The sequence below is a fragment of the Dama dama genome, chromosome 5, assembly GCF_033118175.1.
Source record: "Dama dama isolate Ldn47 chromosome 5, ASM3311817v1, whole genome shotgun sequence".
NCBI lineage: Eukaryota > Metazoa > Chordata > Mammalia > Artiodactyla > Cervidae > Dama > Dama dama.
The window spans coordinates 130,744,090-130,759,352 of NC_083685.1; the positions used below are offsets into that span (position 1 = coordinate 130,744,090).

Consider the following 15,263-nt stretch of genomic DNA (forward strand, 5'->3'; position numbering starts at 1 on the left):
GACTTTAAATAGTCTATGAATAGACTCTGTGTAATATAAGCCCTTCCATCTGGCATTTACTTATATATAAGGTTTACAGCAAGAATCAAATGCCAAATATAAACAAGGAACAAAATGGAAATGTTTGAGGTTAAAGCTGGTTAGTGAATTGAGACTTCTCATTCCAATCTAAGGATGTGGCTGGTAATAAAGACAGGAGGCAATACTTCTTGCTGGATGGGCCCCAGGTCTGTCTCCCCCTTAGTTTTTATTTCAAAGAAAGACACGGTGATGAGGCTGGTGAACTCGTGCCACCCGGCGTGATGCGCTCCTGCATCACCACCCCCTGCAGCTCACGTCTGCTTTCCTTCACCTGCACTTCCAGATGTGCTCCTTCTGCAGGGTCTCCACAAAGAACCCATTTTACTGCTCCTTATCTTCGAGATGACTGACCTTTTTTTAAAATGACTTTATTCATTTTTTTCTGGAGAAAACGTCGCAGGCACTGACGTGACACACAGCACGTTTTCGCCTTTACCGTGAAGCATCCTCCAAAGCGCACCACTCACGCCTGTGGCGTGGTTTGCAGGGAGAAAGACGGTGTCCACTCACATTCAGAGACACGGACGGGCTCGCCCCCTGCTCAGTGGACAGTTAAGTGGAGTCCAGCTGAATGTGCTTGCAAATATCTCACCAGCACCTTCTATGTGCACCAAACTCCCAAAAGAGCCAAAATCAGTCAGTCACATTATAACCTTTTTTGAAAGCATTTTTTTTTCAAATTAAACACCTCTCCAGACTAAGCTAGGTTATAACAGCCTAAGCAGAATTTTGGAAAGAATACTTCTAATTTAAATAGCTTCAGATTTCTCTTGCATATAAGTTAGAAAAACAAAGTAGTGCACAATATTAATGAGACTTTTGGAAAGAAGTCAGCACTTTATTTTATAAACTGCCATTTTCTTGCCACTGCTCACAAATACAATCTTTTAATATAAGGTTTTCTAATTAGACTTATCACCGAAATTAAAGCTAATGATCTTAGTTTTCTAACAGTATTCCTGCAGTCTCACCAAATTCCAATTTACATATAACACAAAATGTAAACACAGTTTAATAATTCTACTACAGGTGTAACCAGAAAATGAAGGACTTTATTAAAATGCTCCATCCTGGAGACAGAAAATGAGAGTTTGGCTGTATGTTTACTAAGTACTTACAAATGCACATGTCTTACACTTATAGTGTTCAGTTTTGTTATCTTACAGCATCAACTGGGGCTTCCCTGGTGGCTCAGAGGGTAAAGCGTCTGCCTGCAATGCGGGAGACCTGGATTCGATCCCTGGGACGGGAAAATCCCCTGGAGAAAGGAATGGCAACCCACTCCAGTATTCTTGCCTGGAAAATTCCATGGACGGAGGAGCCTGGTAGGTACTGTCCATTGGACTGCAAAGAGTCACACACGACTGAGCAACTTCACTTCTAAGGTATCAATTATTTTCAAAAGCCTATATAAGAATTACAGCCCCTTCTTTAAAATGCAGGCTTCAGAGTGGCAGACAGTATTTCTTTATAAAACCTTACTCCCTGAAAAATCAAACAGTGTTTGGCAGGAGGCGGCACTGAGAGCTGGGCGAGCTCTGAGGTCGTGTGCCGCGCTCTCACCGGGCGGCGTCACGACAGGGTGGCCCATCACCACCACCACTTCACCACTCACTCACGCGTGGCTCCCGGAAAGAACTGTCCATGCAAGCAAAAAATTCATATCCACTGTCTAGATGAACACTTTACCAGTCCTCTGAGAAAATCACCGCCTTCCAGGAAACGCTAATGATACAACATTAAGTGAAAAGGATATGAAATTCTGTACAGAAACTACACGAGAGTTCAACTCGACAGGCAATACTGTATCCAAAGACTGGAAGAAAAGACAGCAACGAATCAACACAGACGGAGATACAGTGGCCCACCAGGTGATACTCTACAATGGGCAGACATGTTTTAAAATCTAAGTTGGGGAAAAAAAAAACTATTTTGAATTATGGAGCCTATTACAAGTAATTCCCTCAGAAAATAAAATAAAAACCAACCACCTTGTTTTCAGATAATGACAACACTAAGAAGCTTAAGAGTTCTGAACCCTGAAAAGTCCTCAAAATTAAGTACTTTTGGGCAAAGAACCAATCATATACGATCCCAATAGCATACAAAGAACTGTTGAGTTCAGAAAGAAACGACCTTGACTGCTGAGAAAAACAAAACAGAAAGACTATGCAGTTTTCCAACATAAGACATAACTTCCCAAATCGAGTTTCAATTCCCCTGCTGTCTACACAGAGGAGCCCACAGGCGGGAGTGCTCTGTGACCCCGGGGGGCCTCTGCACGGGGCGCCCTGTGGCGCTGCCCCTTGCAGTCCCCACGGCCCAAATACATGCAACAGTCAACATTAATTAACCAAGTCTTTCTACGCCTGCAGGTGAGAGGAAAACCCGGTCACTTCGCTCCCAGTTTCCTGTTCAATCCAGCACCCCATACTCGGGGCAGCAGAGAAGGCGGCCTGAGCAGTAAGGAGCCACTCCCAGCTCCAGTCAGTCAGGCCAGAGGGCATGGACGCGGGCAGCCGGCCTGCCTCACACACTGCTGGGTGTGGGCACGGCTCCAAGCACCCACAGTCACCGCTGGGTTAGCTGTGCTCTTAGGGGAGGCAGGGGGGCCCCGCAGTCAGGATTCCACTGTGACCCCACTCACCCAAACTAGCTGTGACCTCACCGTCAAAGGGCCTGCGTGTCTGGGCACTTCCTGAGCTGGCAAACACTCGCTGATTCCGTGCACTCATGGCAGGGAGGCTACAGATAAGTGCTCTACACCATTCACTGGATCACCAGCAGCACTGCGGGGGACTGAGCTGCCCCTCACTGGACCCAGAGCTCCGTGACGGCAGGCTGGCAGGTGGTTCCCAGCCCCCAGGCCTGCCCATCCCGGGACACGGCGTGGCAGCTGTTCCACACACACCTGATAAGGACGGGGAGCTGATGGGCACCATGCTCCGTCGCTGGGTCGTGAGCCACGGTCACAGGTAAGCAGTGCCAGCCTCCAGGACAGCGCACAGGATAGACGGACGCTGGCTGGCTGCTCCTTGCCTGGGTGCCCACCCCCCAGGGAGCCCATCCCCCAGAGAGCCCACCCCCAGAAAGCCCACCCCCCAGGGAGCCCACCCCCCAGGACCTGCACACGTGGTCCTCCTCCTGCCTGTTGGGCTCAACTCTTTCCTCACCTTTCCATCCCTGGGGTCTCAACCTCAACCTCACCTCTTCTGACCACCCTCCTGCTCTCTCGTCACTTTCCTTTTCCTCCAGAACATTTATCACATGTGTGGCTATTTACTTCTTTGCTTTTTAATGTGGGTTCCTCCAAACAGCATCTAAGATTGATTCGAACAAAGATTACTTTCATTCGGTTCACTAGCCAGTACTCAGCCTGCTAAAAAGTGCCTGACTGGTTGGTGGGTGGCCAGGCCCACGTCCTTGAACAGCTGCTGGAAGCTGGCAGCTGACATGATCTCTTTAAGGTTTAACTCATCTCCTGAAACGCACTACATAAGGCCTTCTTGGCCTTTCACACTTGCTCTTCAGGTCTCACATTTGAAAAGAATTCAGATTTATCATGATGAAAAATGGATACTCTAAAAGTAATGCCTAAACTTTCACATCTGCACAGAGTATAAAATAGCTACACATAAAAATATCAAATGGATATGTTCATATATATTCCCATAAAAAGAATGAAGTTCTACAGGATGAATTTTTTGTTTTATAAAGCTCCTTTTTCAAAAGAAAGTTATCTTACATTAAGGTCAAATGCGCAGAATACAAGAGGTGGGGACCTTGGCTTCTTACTAGAATGTAACACCAATCTTAAAATTGACTGCAATATTTGATCATAACGTAACAATTTAAAAGTTAAGAAAAAAATTAAGTATAACGTTCCTTACCCTAGCGTAGGGCCGAAATGTACATAATCCATGACAACAATTCAGTGTCCCCATTATTTTTGAAGCTGCAGCTAATAAAGACAGTTTTACTGCAAATGTGACAAATTAGTATCATTTGAAAATGGCAAATCATTTGCAATGCAATATTTTAACTCTACAGGCTAAATCACATTCCTTTTATGAAAATATTTCAATGAGGATATATAGTATTTGCAGCTTTGTAAATACAAAGCATTTGACTATTAAGGTTTAAAAAAAATTAACAGAAAATGAACTGAGAGGCCACCTCACACCTGAAGAGCTCCGTGCCCGCGTGGTGTGGGCATGTGCCTCCTCTCACCCGTGGGGCCCGCCGGGCGGGCACTGCCCGTGAGCCACTCCCCAGACACTGGAGAAGCTGGTGCCACCGCTCACGGCCAGCGCTGCCCGAGGTTTCCTTCTACTTCACGTCAGTCAATGCAAACCACTACACTCCTCGGCAGGAAGCCTCAACGCACATCACACCTTCATGTCAGTCAATGCAAACCACTACACTTCTCCACAAGAAGCCTCAACGAATGTCACATGATGTCAGAGTGCAGACTCGATACACAGTTTCTATTGAGGCAGTTCATTCCACTTAACAGGAGAATAATCTTGAAAAGATCACTTGGGGATAAAAAGTGGTAACCAGGATACTGAAAGGGAAAGTGAAAGCCTCTCACCCCAGCAGGACTCACTTCCCAGCCCCTCTTGCTGAACTTTCTAGAGAAGACAAACATCCCGCAAACAGGCTGAGGCAGCTGCACGGGGGAAACACCCAGCAACACCCGGCTGTCTGGGGGAGGCAGGGTCGGCGATACCAGGGCTCTGTTTGCAAATTTGAAATTTATTTTTCTCCATTACTCTATTAATGTTTTTAGTTGGTATTTTTTAACAAAATAGTCAGAAGTTCTAAAATCTCTCAGAAAGTAACATGAAACCTTAAAAAATAAATAAATAAAGATTCTGTGTTTCATGAATATAACGAATTTTTCTAGGTTGGAAAAGCCCAAACACCCTCCTTAACATGAATGTTGACAACATCTCTGCCAGGGAATGGCGAAAGGGAAAGTGGGTCCATGTGCGCTGGGGGGATGCTGGAGAAGTGTGGGGCAGGGAGCCCACACTCTGGCCAGTTCAGACCACACACCTGAAGTGTTCCAGGATCATGTTCTCCAAACAATTAAATAATTCTGGCTATACATCTCATGCAATGCAGGAGACCCAGGTTTGATCCCTGGGTTGGGAAGGTCCCCTGGAGAAGGGAATGGCACCCACTCCAGTATTCTCGCCTGGGAACCCACAGCTCCAGTCCATGGGGTTGTGAAACAGTCAGACATGGCTGAAGCAGCCAAGCACTCATGCATGCAGACATCAAGAACCACATCGAGAGTTTCCAATCTGAAAATCCAGTGCAGTGACGCTGGAAAGGAGACGGAGCAACAGCAGTGGAAACCTCAGCCTCCTGTGGTGCTGCCTCCGTCAGAGACCACGTGGTCTGATGAGAATGACGTGCTCTTCTGCCCTGGTCAGAACGCAGGATTTTTACACTGGAAATCAAGCTCACAGAGTCAAATCACAGTTGACAGTGCTTTATACTCTAGCAAATGACTTACAGTTTGCATGTGGCAGGACTGTTAACAGCTAATGATGGTAACATGATCAGTAGGTGTTGGGCACTGGGCCACAGGCTTTATTTATGTGGATGATCTGAGCTCGTGGAATCCCTGCAACTGGTAATAGTCTCAGAATTGTCCCCACTTCATAGTGGAAGAAAGAGGAAGTCAGAGAGGCTGGGGGCCTTCAGGGGCTCACATAGGAGAGGCGGAGCAGGACACCCGCGTGGTGCGGCCTTCGAGTCCACTTCACCCCAAGGCACAGCGGGAAACCACATCACACTGTAAAGTCACCACCTTAATGCCCTTCACAGAAAAGTTTTACAATATGTAAAATAAATCAGTAAATGCAGACATGGTTACTTTCTAATTTGTTTGGAAAATACAAAGTAAAGTTCCACGCAGCAAAACCAAGTGTACAAGTCTTACGACTTAGACCAAAACCAAAACCACTGGAGAAGAGCAGTTCTACTGAAGGACTCTGCGGCTGCTGAACAGCAGCTGTGGACGGAAAGGTTCACCCACTGCATTGATTTCAAAATCTTTTTTATTCATTTTGCCAAAAGAAGAGAAATTAAATTGGAAAGATCAAGATAAACCACTACCATCACTGAGACTGGCAAATTTAGCAAAGGCCACTAAAGTCCAGTTTCAAAACAAATGTATTTCCTTGATCCATATCAGCTCATGCTAATAATGTGAATGTAACAAAACCTCTTCAACAAAGGCATCTTGTAAAAATAAAAAAAAATGTTCACAACACAGACTGAAGAATTGTATCACACAGCTAGGAAAAGACCATGGAACAAAAAATCACTATTGATTTCCAGAAACAGGTACTTTATAATTGGAAGAAAAATTTGCAACTGTAATCTGAATCTGGAAAGCTCATAAGCAGAATGCAATCTGTGGCAACTACATGAGAAACGTGGCAAAGGGATTCATAAACATAACAGAATAAAAGTGCCCTGACGTTTTTTAACCCCAATAACAGCTCTAAGCAACTGTGTACAAGATGCGCACCAAGTTCCAAATGTCCCTTTCCTAGAAAACTGTATGCCTACCTTCCAGATAACTGGCCGTCATTAAACTTCTACTCTTCAGGGTACGTTAAAACCACGTTCACTGATGAAACATCAGGTGAGGCTCAGCAAAGCTAGCTTTCAGGCGGAGAACGTTCCAACAGCCTTTCCCATGATGCACGCTGGATGGGATAGACTGTGCCTGTGAGTAAGTTTGCTGGCACACTTAGGATGACCACCGCCATCGTGACTATACGGTACCAGAGTAACAGGAGTGGCACAGGACGTAGGCAGAGCTCAGAGCACCTGTCAGGGCCGGGCCACCCCGCCCTAAGGAACAAGCTGCCAGAACGTCCCGGGGGTGCTAACTGGGCGCAGCGTGCTGGGGGGCCGGGACAGCAGGAGTGCGCCCCGAGGCCTGGGTGGCCCCTGGACAGGAGGCGCAGGCCGGGCTCCAGCCCCACGTGTCACCGTGCCCACCCCTGTGACCGGAAGGCACGACCTGCTGCCTCCGAGTCTGCCCATCTGCGAGAGCAGGGCCAGAGCCCACACCTGTATGCTGGGCCGACAGGACGGGCCAGGGCACGGCAGTCGGGCCACCCCTCTGTCAAAGGTGAAGCGGGACCACGCAGCGCACGGGGTCCCGGGGCGGCTCTGCTCTCCCCACAGGCGAGCCCCCAGCCGTTCCGAGCGAGGGCTACACTGCAGGCGGGAGGAGCAGCAACAGGGACCACACACAGCACAGGATTCCACTGTCGCTCTTCAGCACCAGAGCTCAGAACCCCCACGGCGAGCCAAGCTTCTACCCAAAGTAAAACGACCGAAATGCGAGCATGCCCACTCGATGTGACACATGAGGAGACAGACGCAGGTATGCGTGTACGTGTGTTACATGTCCTGCGTGTTAGTCACTCAGTCACATCTGACTCTTTGCAACCCCATGGACTGTAGCCCACCAGGCTCCTCTGTCCATGGAATTCTTCAGACAGGAATACTGGAGCGGGTAGCCATTCCCTTCTCCAGGGGAATCTTCCCAATCCAGGGATCGAATCGGGGTCTCCTGCCTGGTGGGCAGATTCTTCCCCAGCTGAGCCACCAGGGACCCCTGTGTTTGTCACACGCACAGTCTCACAAAGTCACACTAAAGCTACAAGCACGCGCCCAACAGCCTCTCTGTTTTCAATGTGAACAGCAGACAGCGCTGGGTTTCCAAGGCTTAGCTAAAATGTAACCATTCTGACATCTGATCAAGTTCACCCAAAAAATAAACACAAATTTTACAGAGACCTAAATTTTAAAATCTCTACAAATTCTAATGTTACATATAATCCTTGTAATACAGACTTAAATATTTCACCCTAAGCCTACCATCAGTAGATTTTTAGCAACTTGAAGTCAAAGTCCTTTATTGATTTCATTTCATAAAGAAAATGGACCAAATCCTTCTCCAACTATTTTCTCCTGAAAACAGTTCACAACTGAAACCAGTGACCCTCCCTTTAAAGCAAACCCTGAGTAGTGCTGCGGCACAAACGAAGCCTCTCTCCACAGGACCTCGCATCCATGCCGCAGAGCCAACAAGAAACAACCGTCTCAGCCCCAGGAAGCTCCTACTTGACTGAGCTCTCCGCTCCTCCTCACAGGCCCGCGCTGGAGGCTCAACAGTTATGTCACCCAGACCGCGGGAAGCTCAGTCCTAAGAAAGGCGAGCTCAGTCCTAAGAAAGGCGAGCTCAGCCTGGAGAGGTGAAGCCATTCTCAAGCACCAGCTGCAGCCCTGGAGCGAGAGAAACCACGTCAAACTCAAGGCAGTTTCAGTGGCGGGAGCCGCCGAGGCAGGACTGGCCGTCACAGGAAGCCGCGCTCACGCTGACGGCGGCGACGTGTGCAGAAACCCAGGAGTGCGGCCCAGGCTCCCTCACTCCCGCCCTGTGTAAGGGGTCTGTGCATCTCGCGTAGGCTCCTGAATAAGCAACTGTATATCACGGACGCCAGTGACTCCTAGCCGTGCTGTTAGCTCTCACATGCATCTCCAGCCTCGGGCTCCCATCTCTGGAGCCATCTCAGCAAATTCCCTAGCTATGGTCACCTTGTTTGTCTAGAGAAGGTATCTCTCCAGCGCAGGGGCAGGCTATGGCGAAGGCACGCCCCAGGCAGGGGTTATAGACATCTAACTGAGACGCTAAGAGACCACGTCTCGGGATGCACTGTCCTCAGTGCAAGAGTTCAAAGCAACGAGAAGAAGACAACGTAAGCTCTAACAACAACGTGAACCTTTAGACTTTTCTCTTCCACAGTAAGGCATTTAGCTCACTCACAATGATACTAACTAGAAAAGGAAATGTTTGCCTTTAGGAGCTAGAGAAAGAAAACTTTATGTTTGCACCCAAAGTTATTACTAACAAATGAACAGCCTGCTAAAAACTAAAAACCTATGCTGTGTGTGATATCACTACACTACCCTCGGCCCAAAAACTGATTCAAGGGCAGTCATTCCTCTTAAGCAAAAAAGTGGTAAAGAGCTTAGAAATTGCCCCTATTTTTTTTTGCATTTAAATTTGCATTAATAAGCTTAATAATCAAGTGGTAGTTGAAAACAAAAAGGCTTATATTTTAGTTATTTTAGCTGCTAAATCCTCTCATTTCCCCGATGTTTACTTTTCCTATCCAAGATTCAAGAATATACTACACGGTTAAACATAACAAAAAAGAAAAATTGATTCCATAATACAAGAACTTCCCATCTCCTGGAAAATTAACAAACTAGCACATAGAGAACTCCATGGACAGGGAAGCCTGGCGGGCTGCAGTCCGTGGGGTCACAAAGAGAGGGACACAACTGACCAACTAACACATCAACAACAGAAACACCCATATTTCCCAGAAAAAAAAAGGCTGTTTTTTTCTAGAAGAGCATTATAATTCAGATCACCTAACAAGATGAGGAAGTAAGTGTCAGACCCTATGGCAGTGAGAGGGAGACCAAACAGAAGGCAGCCCAAAGGAGACCCTGCCTCAGAGGGAGGGCGGCCCAGGCGGGGCCCCCAGCAGGCAGGGCCGCTCGGCACCGGACAATCACCCCTCACCCTCATGTGGGTCTGCCACGGACACTGCACCGACCAGGGGCCCTCCCAGGCTCCCCAGGTGAGGAAGGGGTCGTCGCGGAAACCGGTCTGTCCTTCAGATTCCAGCTGAACCCACGGAGAAGGCCCGGGCCTGCCGGGAGTCGCGTCCACCCTGTTCTGTGAAGGGGAGCCCAGATGAACAGGAACAGGAGCGAAGGCGCCGGGCAGCGGGCCTGCTGAGGGCGGCCGTGGGTAGAAGTCCGCAGCGCGCGGGGTCTGAGCGGGTGCAGGGCGTCACCAGCGAGCCCCTCAGAGTCCAGGCTCACGGAAGAGATGGCTCTGTGTTCTGGAAGCAGTGGAGATGAGCAGAGCTTCCTGGCAAACCCAGCCAGGTCTGGACAAGGTTACTGGGGTCCAGGGAGGAGACAGCAGACCAGTGGGAAGGAGGGGCGGAGTGGAGGATGCAAGAGACCTCCAGAAAAAATAGGACTTGGGCATTGTGTATGCAGACAAGAGAAGGAATGAAAGAGGCCGCGGAGGAAAATTTTAAGGAAGCAAAGTGACTTCCCAGTGTCAGCCACATGCCAGGCACCACGGAGCATCCCAAAGTATGAGAGTCATTAATTCCACGTAATAACCCAGTTCCTACCACCTGTGCCAGGTACCGTTAACAATGCGGGGCAGACAAGCAGGACCCCTGTCCTCAGGAGCTTAAACCAGACCTCTCCCCGTTCCTCCTCCTTATCATGACCTTGCCTCTCCTTGTCCCCAGGCTGTCTCTGCTCTGAAAGCATCAGCTGGCTCAAACCAAGAATCTGCAGGTCCTCAGCCTGAAGTGGTTTAACAGTCTGTTCTTAAAGGCAAATAAATTCTCAGGAATACCTTCTCAACAGTGATGACCACGAGAGTGTAAGACGTGAACGCTCAAAAGCAAGCAGTCCACCCCCACCTAAACGGACCTGCGGAGCTTCCCACAGAGCCCTGTGCGGGATGGCAGGCTGGGCACTCCCTGAACCAGCGTGCAGAGTGTGCTATTACACACAAGACGTCTCTTCCCTGACTGCAAGGATGAATAACCTCCTGACAGAGTGCAGAGTGAAATGTGGGGCTTGTTGGGAAAATGAATTTAGAAGAAAGAACAACAATCCACACTTAACAACAGCAGGGAGGCTAAAGGAAGCTGAACAGGGGTGTGTGAAGGACAAAAACTAACCCAAGTCTGAGCGCCGGAGGGAGGTTACCTGTCAAGTCAGATTTGTAATTTTCAACATAGAATGCTTCCAGCTGCTCAACCTTAACAAGGATGCAGGACCGCCTCTGCCGCTTACTCATGCATTAAGTTAACAAACAAAACACACAACAAAGGAGAGACCCGACGCAGACGGCACACGCGCAGGCCGTCATCCAGACGGAGCAGAAATTCAGGGCTCAGCTTTATCAGCAGCCCTCGTGGACACTTTTCAAGAACTTTTGGTAGCCAAGGCTGCTGCCGATCACAAACTAACAGCAAGGACTGCTGGCTGCATGTCACTGCAGCCACACCCAGATATGTGAACTGTCTTAACACCGTGACATCATCAAACAAGTTTCTAAGCAGTTTTACTTTCAACTGTCACTTTATTTTGATCACATTACAGTAAAACTTACTTTACATCTGAACTCCCTCCAAACTGCATACAGGAGAGATGGCTATCATTCTTGGGATCTTTCTGGTCTTTGGCAAATAAATCCCCCAGATACAATCAACGCATTCACAATGCTTTGTAATTTATTTATTATTATTTTTTTACCTTTAACCTAGATCAGAACCTTATTTTCCACCCTCTCCTCAATGCTGTGTAATAGCTACAAACTTTTACAGTCTTGTGCAAGACAAAGTAGAAACAATAAATGCAAAATAAATTCTAGGTGTTTCCCATGGAAAAGAGAAGTACAAAAAACAACATATTATTTTAAGAAGGAACATTTTGGAAAATGTGCTTAGAAGCTTTTAAAAAGCATAGCATGCAAATATACAAAAAGCGCAATGACTGTTAAACATTAAGAATTCTAACCTATACTGATCAATTGTGAAATAAATACCTCTAAAGGCTAAAGAGCATACTTGAACAATTAAGTTACTGAACTCTCAATTCAAAAATAAAAGGTCAAAGATTAATATTGCTGCTATAACTGAGATGAAATTACTTTTAAAAGGAGAAAAAATTAGATGAAAGTGCCTAAGAAACTTCATTATGATCTTACCCTAGAAAAAGAAAAATGAGCAACTAATTACTCAATATAACAGCTTCACCAAACCCACTGGGGGTTTGCCTTATTTTTATCTTGGTTAGTTTATAAAGCTCATCTAGAAAACTATCCATATTTCTGAGGCTAAAATTTTGGATACAAACATCATATTGTGGAAGGCAGTGAAAAAGGTGTGTTACAATCAGATGCCAATAAATGCCATTAAAATAAAATCACAACATTAAAAAAAAAATCTCTTACCAGTTGAAACTCTCGACGCCGGTCATAGGCATTCTGTATGCCACTGTCTGCCCATAACGCTCTTATAGCAGGAAGGTACTGTAAGAAAACTTGCGTTTCCACGATTCCCTGGGCAGTCAGGGGTGTCCGGGTATCGAATGCCATCAGCTTGTCTCCATTGAGCTGGTTTGAGTTATCCCCCCAAGGAATGTGGAGTTTCTCTCGGGCATCTACCAGCACCCTCATACCTTTGTTTGAAAAAAAAAGTGTGATGGGAGTCATTAGATAGTCTCAGAGATTCGATTCTTGTATTCTTTCCTTAAACTTCATGAGTATTCTAGGCCCAGCACCTCCAAAAAATGGAGACCAACATCAAAACAATAGAAGTAACTTCTCAGAGTGTAAAAAGAAAAAAAAATTACAACTCACAGTTGTTCAGTTATAAAATTAGAACCTTGAAAAGCAAACACAATTTAACACAAGTGCTTCTTCTGTAGTATTTTAACATGTTCTAATTAATAAAATAATTCCTGGGGAGAAGAGAAGTCGCAAGACAACCAAAACCAGCAAACAAAGAAGAAACTCCGATGCATAACCTGATGTCCAGGCTCTGAAGATCTGCAAACAAGGCTTTGAGTCTATCAGAGAGACTCTTATGAAACGCCAAGAAGAGACTCAGCCCCGTGCCCTCCCGGTCCCTGAGCACCCTGCCCAGCCCAACCCACGGCTTCCAGGACCATGCTCAGAGCTCAGACACTTCTCCCCTCCCAAGCTTCCAATCCGGGTGAGGCTCAGGGTGGCGTGAGACTTCCCTAAAAGGAGGAAGACCAACTGCAAAAAAGATGTAGAAGCAGAGATTTCAACTCACAGAGATGAATTCAAACCCATTATTTCTAACTCTACACAGTTACCTTTCGTCCCTCCTAACAGTCACGTGACTATTAGGTCATTTGTTTAGATAACTGAAAAACCCTTTGGCTGTCAATTTTCTGATCGCGTCAACTCAGAAAATGCAGACGGCCAATGACTTCATCTCACCAACACTCGAGGTAGGTCACAGTTAGGAGCCCCGTGTACAAGAGGAACCAGGTGTTAAGCAAGAGCCAGGTGTCTACCTGGCTATCAGTCAACAGTAGACCTGACTGGTCTACTCGTTAACAGAACCCCTTACAAGCAGCTGCATCAGCTACAGGTACCTTCGCTTAAGGACTGACTACACCGAGTCTCGGGCCTTGAGAGAGACCTTAGATTAATTTTTTACTAAACAAGAAGAAAGGATAAATTCAACCTTTTTTTACAGCTTACTGCAGAAGTCCTAGGGCTGGTTGTGGTCTGTGAGCTCCTGGTGTCCTGCCCCTCCCTCATCGTTGAACCCACAAAGCTCCCCCTCTCCATTCCCCGCACCCCAAGCAGTTTTCCTCCACTCAATCCTGGGAGGGGAAAAAAAAGTGACTCAAAAGAGTAACTTAAGTACTTCCTCAACAAAACCCCCCCCTTGAAAAAAACGCTGCTTGGAAAGGCTTGACATCTATTACCCACCCCTAGATAAACTGCTACCCAGATACAACAGAGAGCACCCTCAGGCACCTGAAGAACCAGGCTCTGTATCTCAATTCTGCCAAAATGCCTTTTATAAAGTCCAAGACAGCTGGAAACTACAAAGAGTACTAATTATATCTCAAATGACAAAAGTAAAATCCACCCCCCATTTGTTTGAAAGCCCAGAACTAAAACTCCTGTGCGTTTTTCACTTGAGAACAAAGATCAACTCTAGTTTTAAAAATACCCACGAACAACAGCAGAACCTGTGACCCAAGCCAACACTGATTCATTGACTCCGCCTGCACGGTCTCAGGTCCTAGACCCTCTGTACCCACACACAAACCCGTTTAAGCAGTAGACGCTCCCCCCACCGCAGTCAGAAGCAGAAGGAGGGTGCAAGGTGCTCGGTGATGACAGGCACACATCCTGCCCGACCGTGACACTGGGGCGAAAAACCACTGATGCTAAAACTTTTTTAGACCGACTGCATGGTGCGCTCTTTCCTGACGGCAGCACAGCAAACAGGACACCCTCGAGTTTCACATCCTTGCCCCCGAAGGGCCAGGAGCCTGTCAGCCTTTGCCCTTGACCAGAGTCTCGGGCACAAGGTTCCGGAGCTCCGCGGCTCCGGAGCTGGGAGTAGCCCCGACCCCATGTGACTCGGCCACCCGCCACCCGGGGCGCGAGGCTGGACGGGCAGCGCCCGGGCTGGTTCGTCCGGGGAAGAGGCCACCCTGCACCCCGGGGCGCTTCCCTCCGGCGGGGGGCGAGGCCAGCGGCGGGGTGAGGGGCACCCCCCGGCATCCTCTCCCCCGGCCGCGCCCCCTTCCCGCGCGCCCGGCCCGGGGCTCCGAAGGGGAGGGCGGTGCCCGGCGCCGCCGCCCCGGCCCCCGGCCCCCCCGATCCCCGGGCCCCCGCCCCCAGATCCCCCGGCCCCCCGACCTCCCCAGTGCCCCCGCTCCCCGGCCCCGGGCCCCCCACCTTTGATCACGTTGCTGTAGATGGTGGGGCGGAACTCCTCGCGCGCGCGCTGATCGAAGTCCTGCCCGTGGATGATGCGCATCTGCTTGAGGAAGGTGGACTTGCCGCTCTCGCCCGCGCCCAGCAGCAGGATCTTCACCAGGCGCTTCACGTAGGTCTTCTCCCGCGACAGGCACTTGTCGATCTCCTTGGACTTGCGCTGCTGCTCGGCCTCGCCGCTCGTCAGCACGCAGCCCGGGAAGCACACGGACAGCACGGACCGCGACGGCAGGAAGTCCGCCATCTTGCCGCCTCGGCGGGGCCCTGCGGCTCCTCCGCCCGCTCGGCGCGCGGCTCCGGCTCCGGCTCGGCGGCTCGAGGGCGGGGGACGCCGCGGCGGCCCGGGCGCGCCGGCGGAGGGCGGGAGCCGGCGGTCTGACTCGCAGGGCGGGCCGGGCAGGGCGGGCCGGGCGCGCCGCGGAGGGAGGGCAGGAGGGCGGGCCCGGCGGGGCGGCGGCCCCGGGGCGTGCGCGCGCCCGCCGCCTCGCGGGGGCGTGCACGCACGCCGCTCCCGGAGACTCGCGCTCTCTCGCGAGCC

The 15,263-nt window shown here is 49.1% G+C and overlaps 1 protein-coding gene across 1 annotated transcript in view; it reads right to left on the minus strand.

Moving 5' to 3' along the window:
- The window catches only part of GNA13 (G protein subunit alpha 13), a 30,742-nt gene extending 15,688 nt beyond the window's left edge, over positions 1 to 15,054 (minus strand). Inside the window, exons 1-2 of the mRNA XM_061145030.1 lie at positions 14,687 to 15,054; positions 12,185 to 12,411 (exon numbers count right to left, since the gene is read on the minus strand). Coding sequence (XP_061001013.1) covers positions 12,185 to 12,411; positions 14,687 to 14,969 — 510 coding nt within the window. The 5' untranslated portion in view covers positions 14,970 to 15,054. The remainder of the gene's footprint in view (positions 1 to 12,184; positions 12,412 to 14,686) is intronic.
- Positions 15,055 to 15,263: the final 209 nt, after the last annotated feature.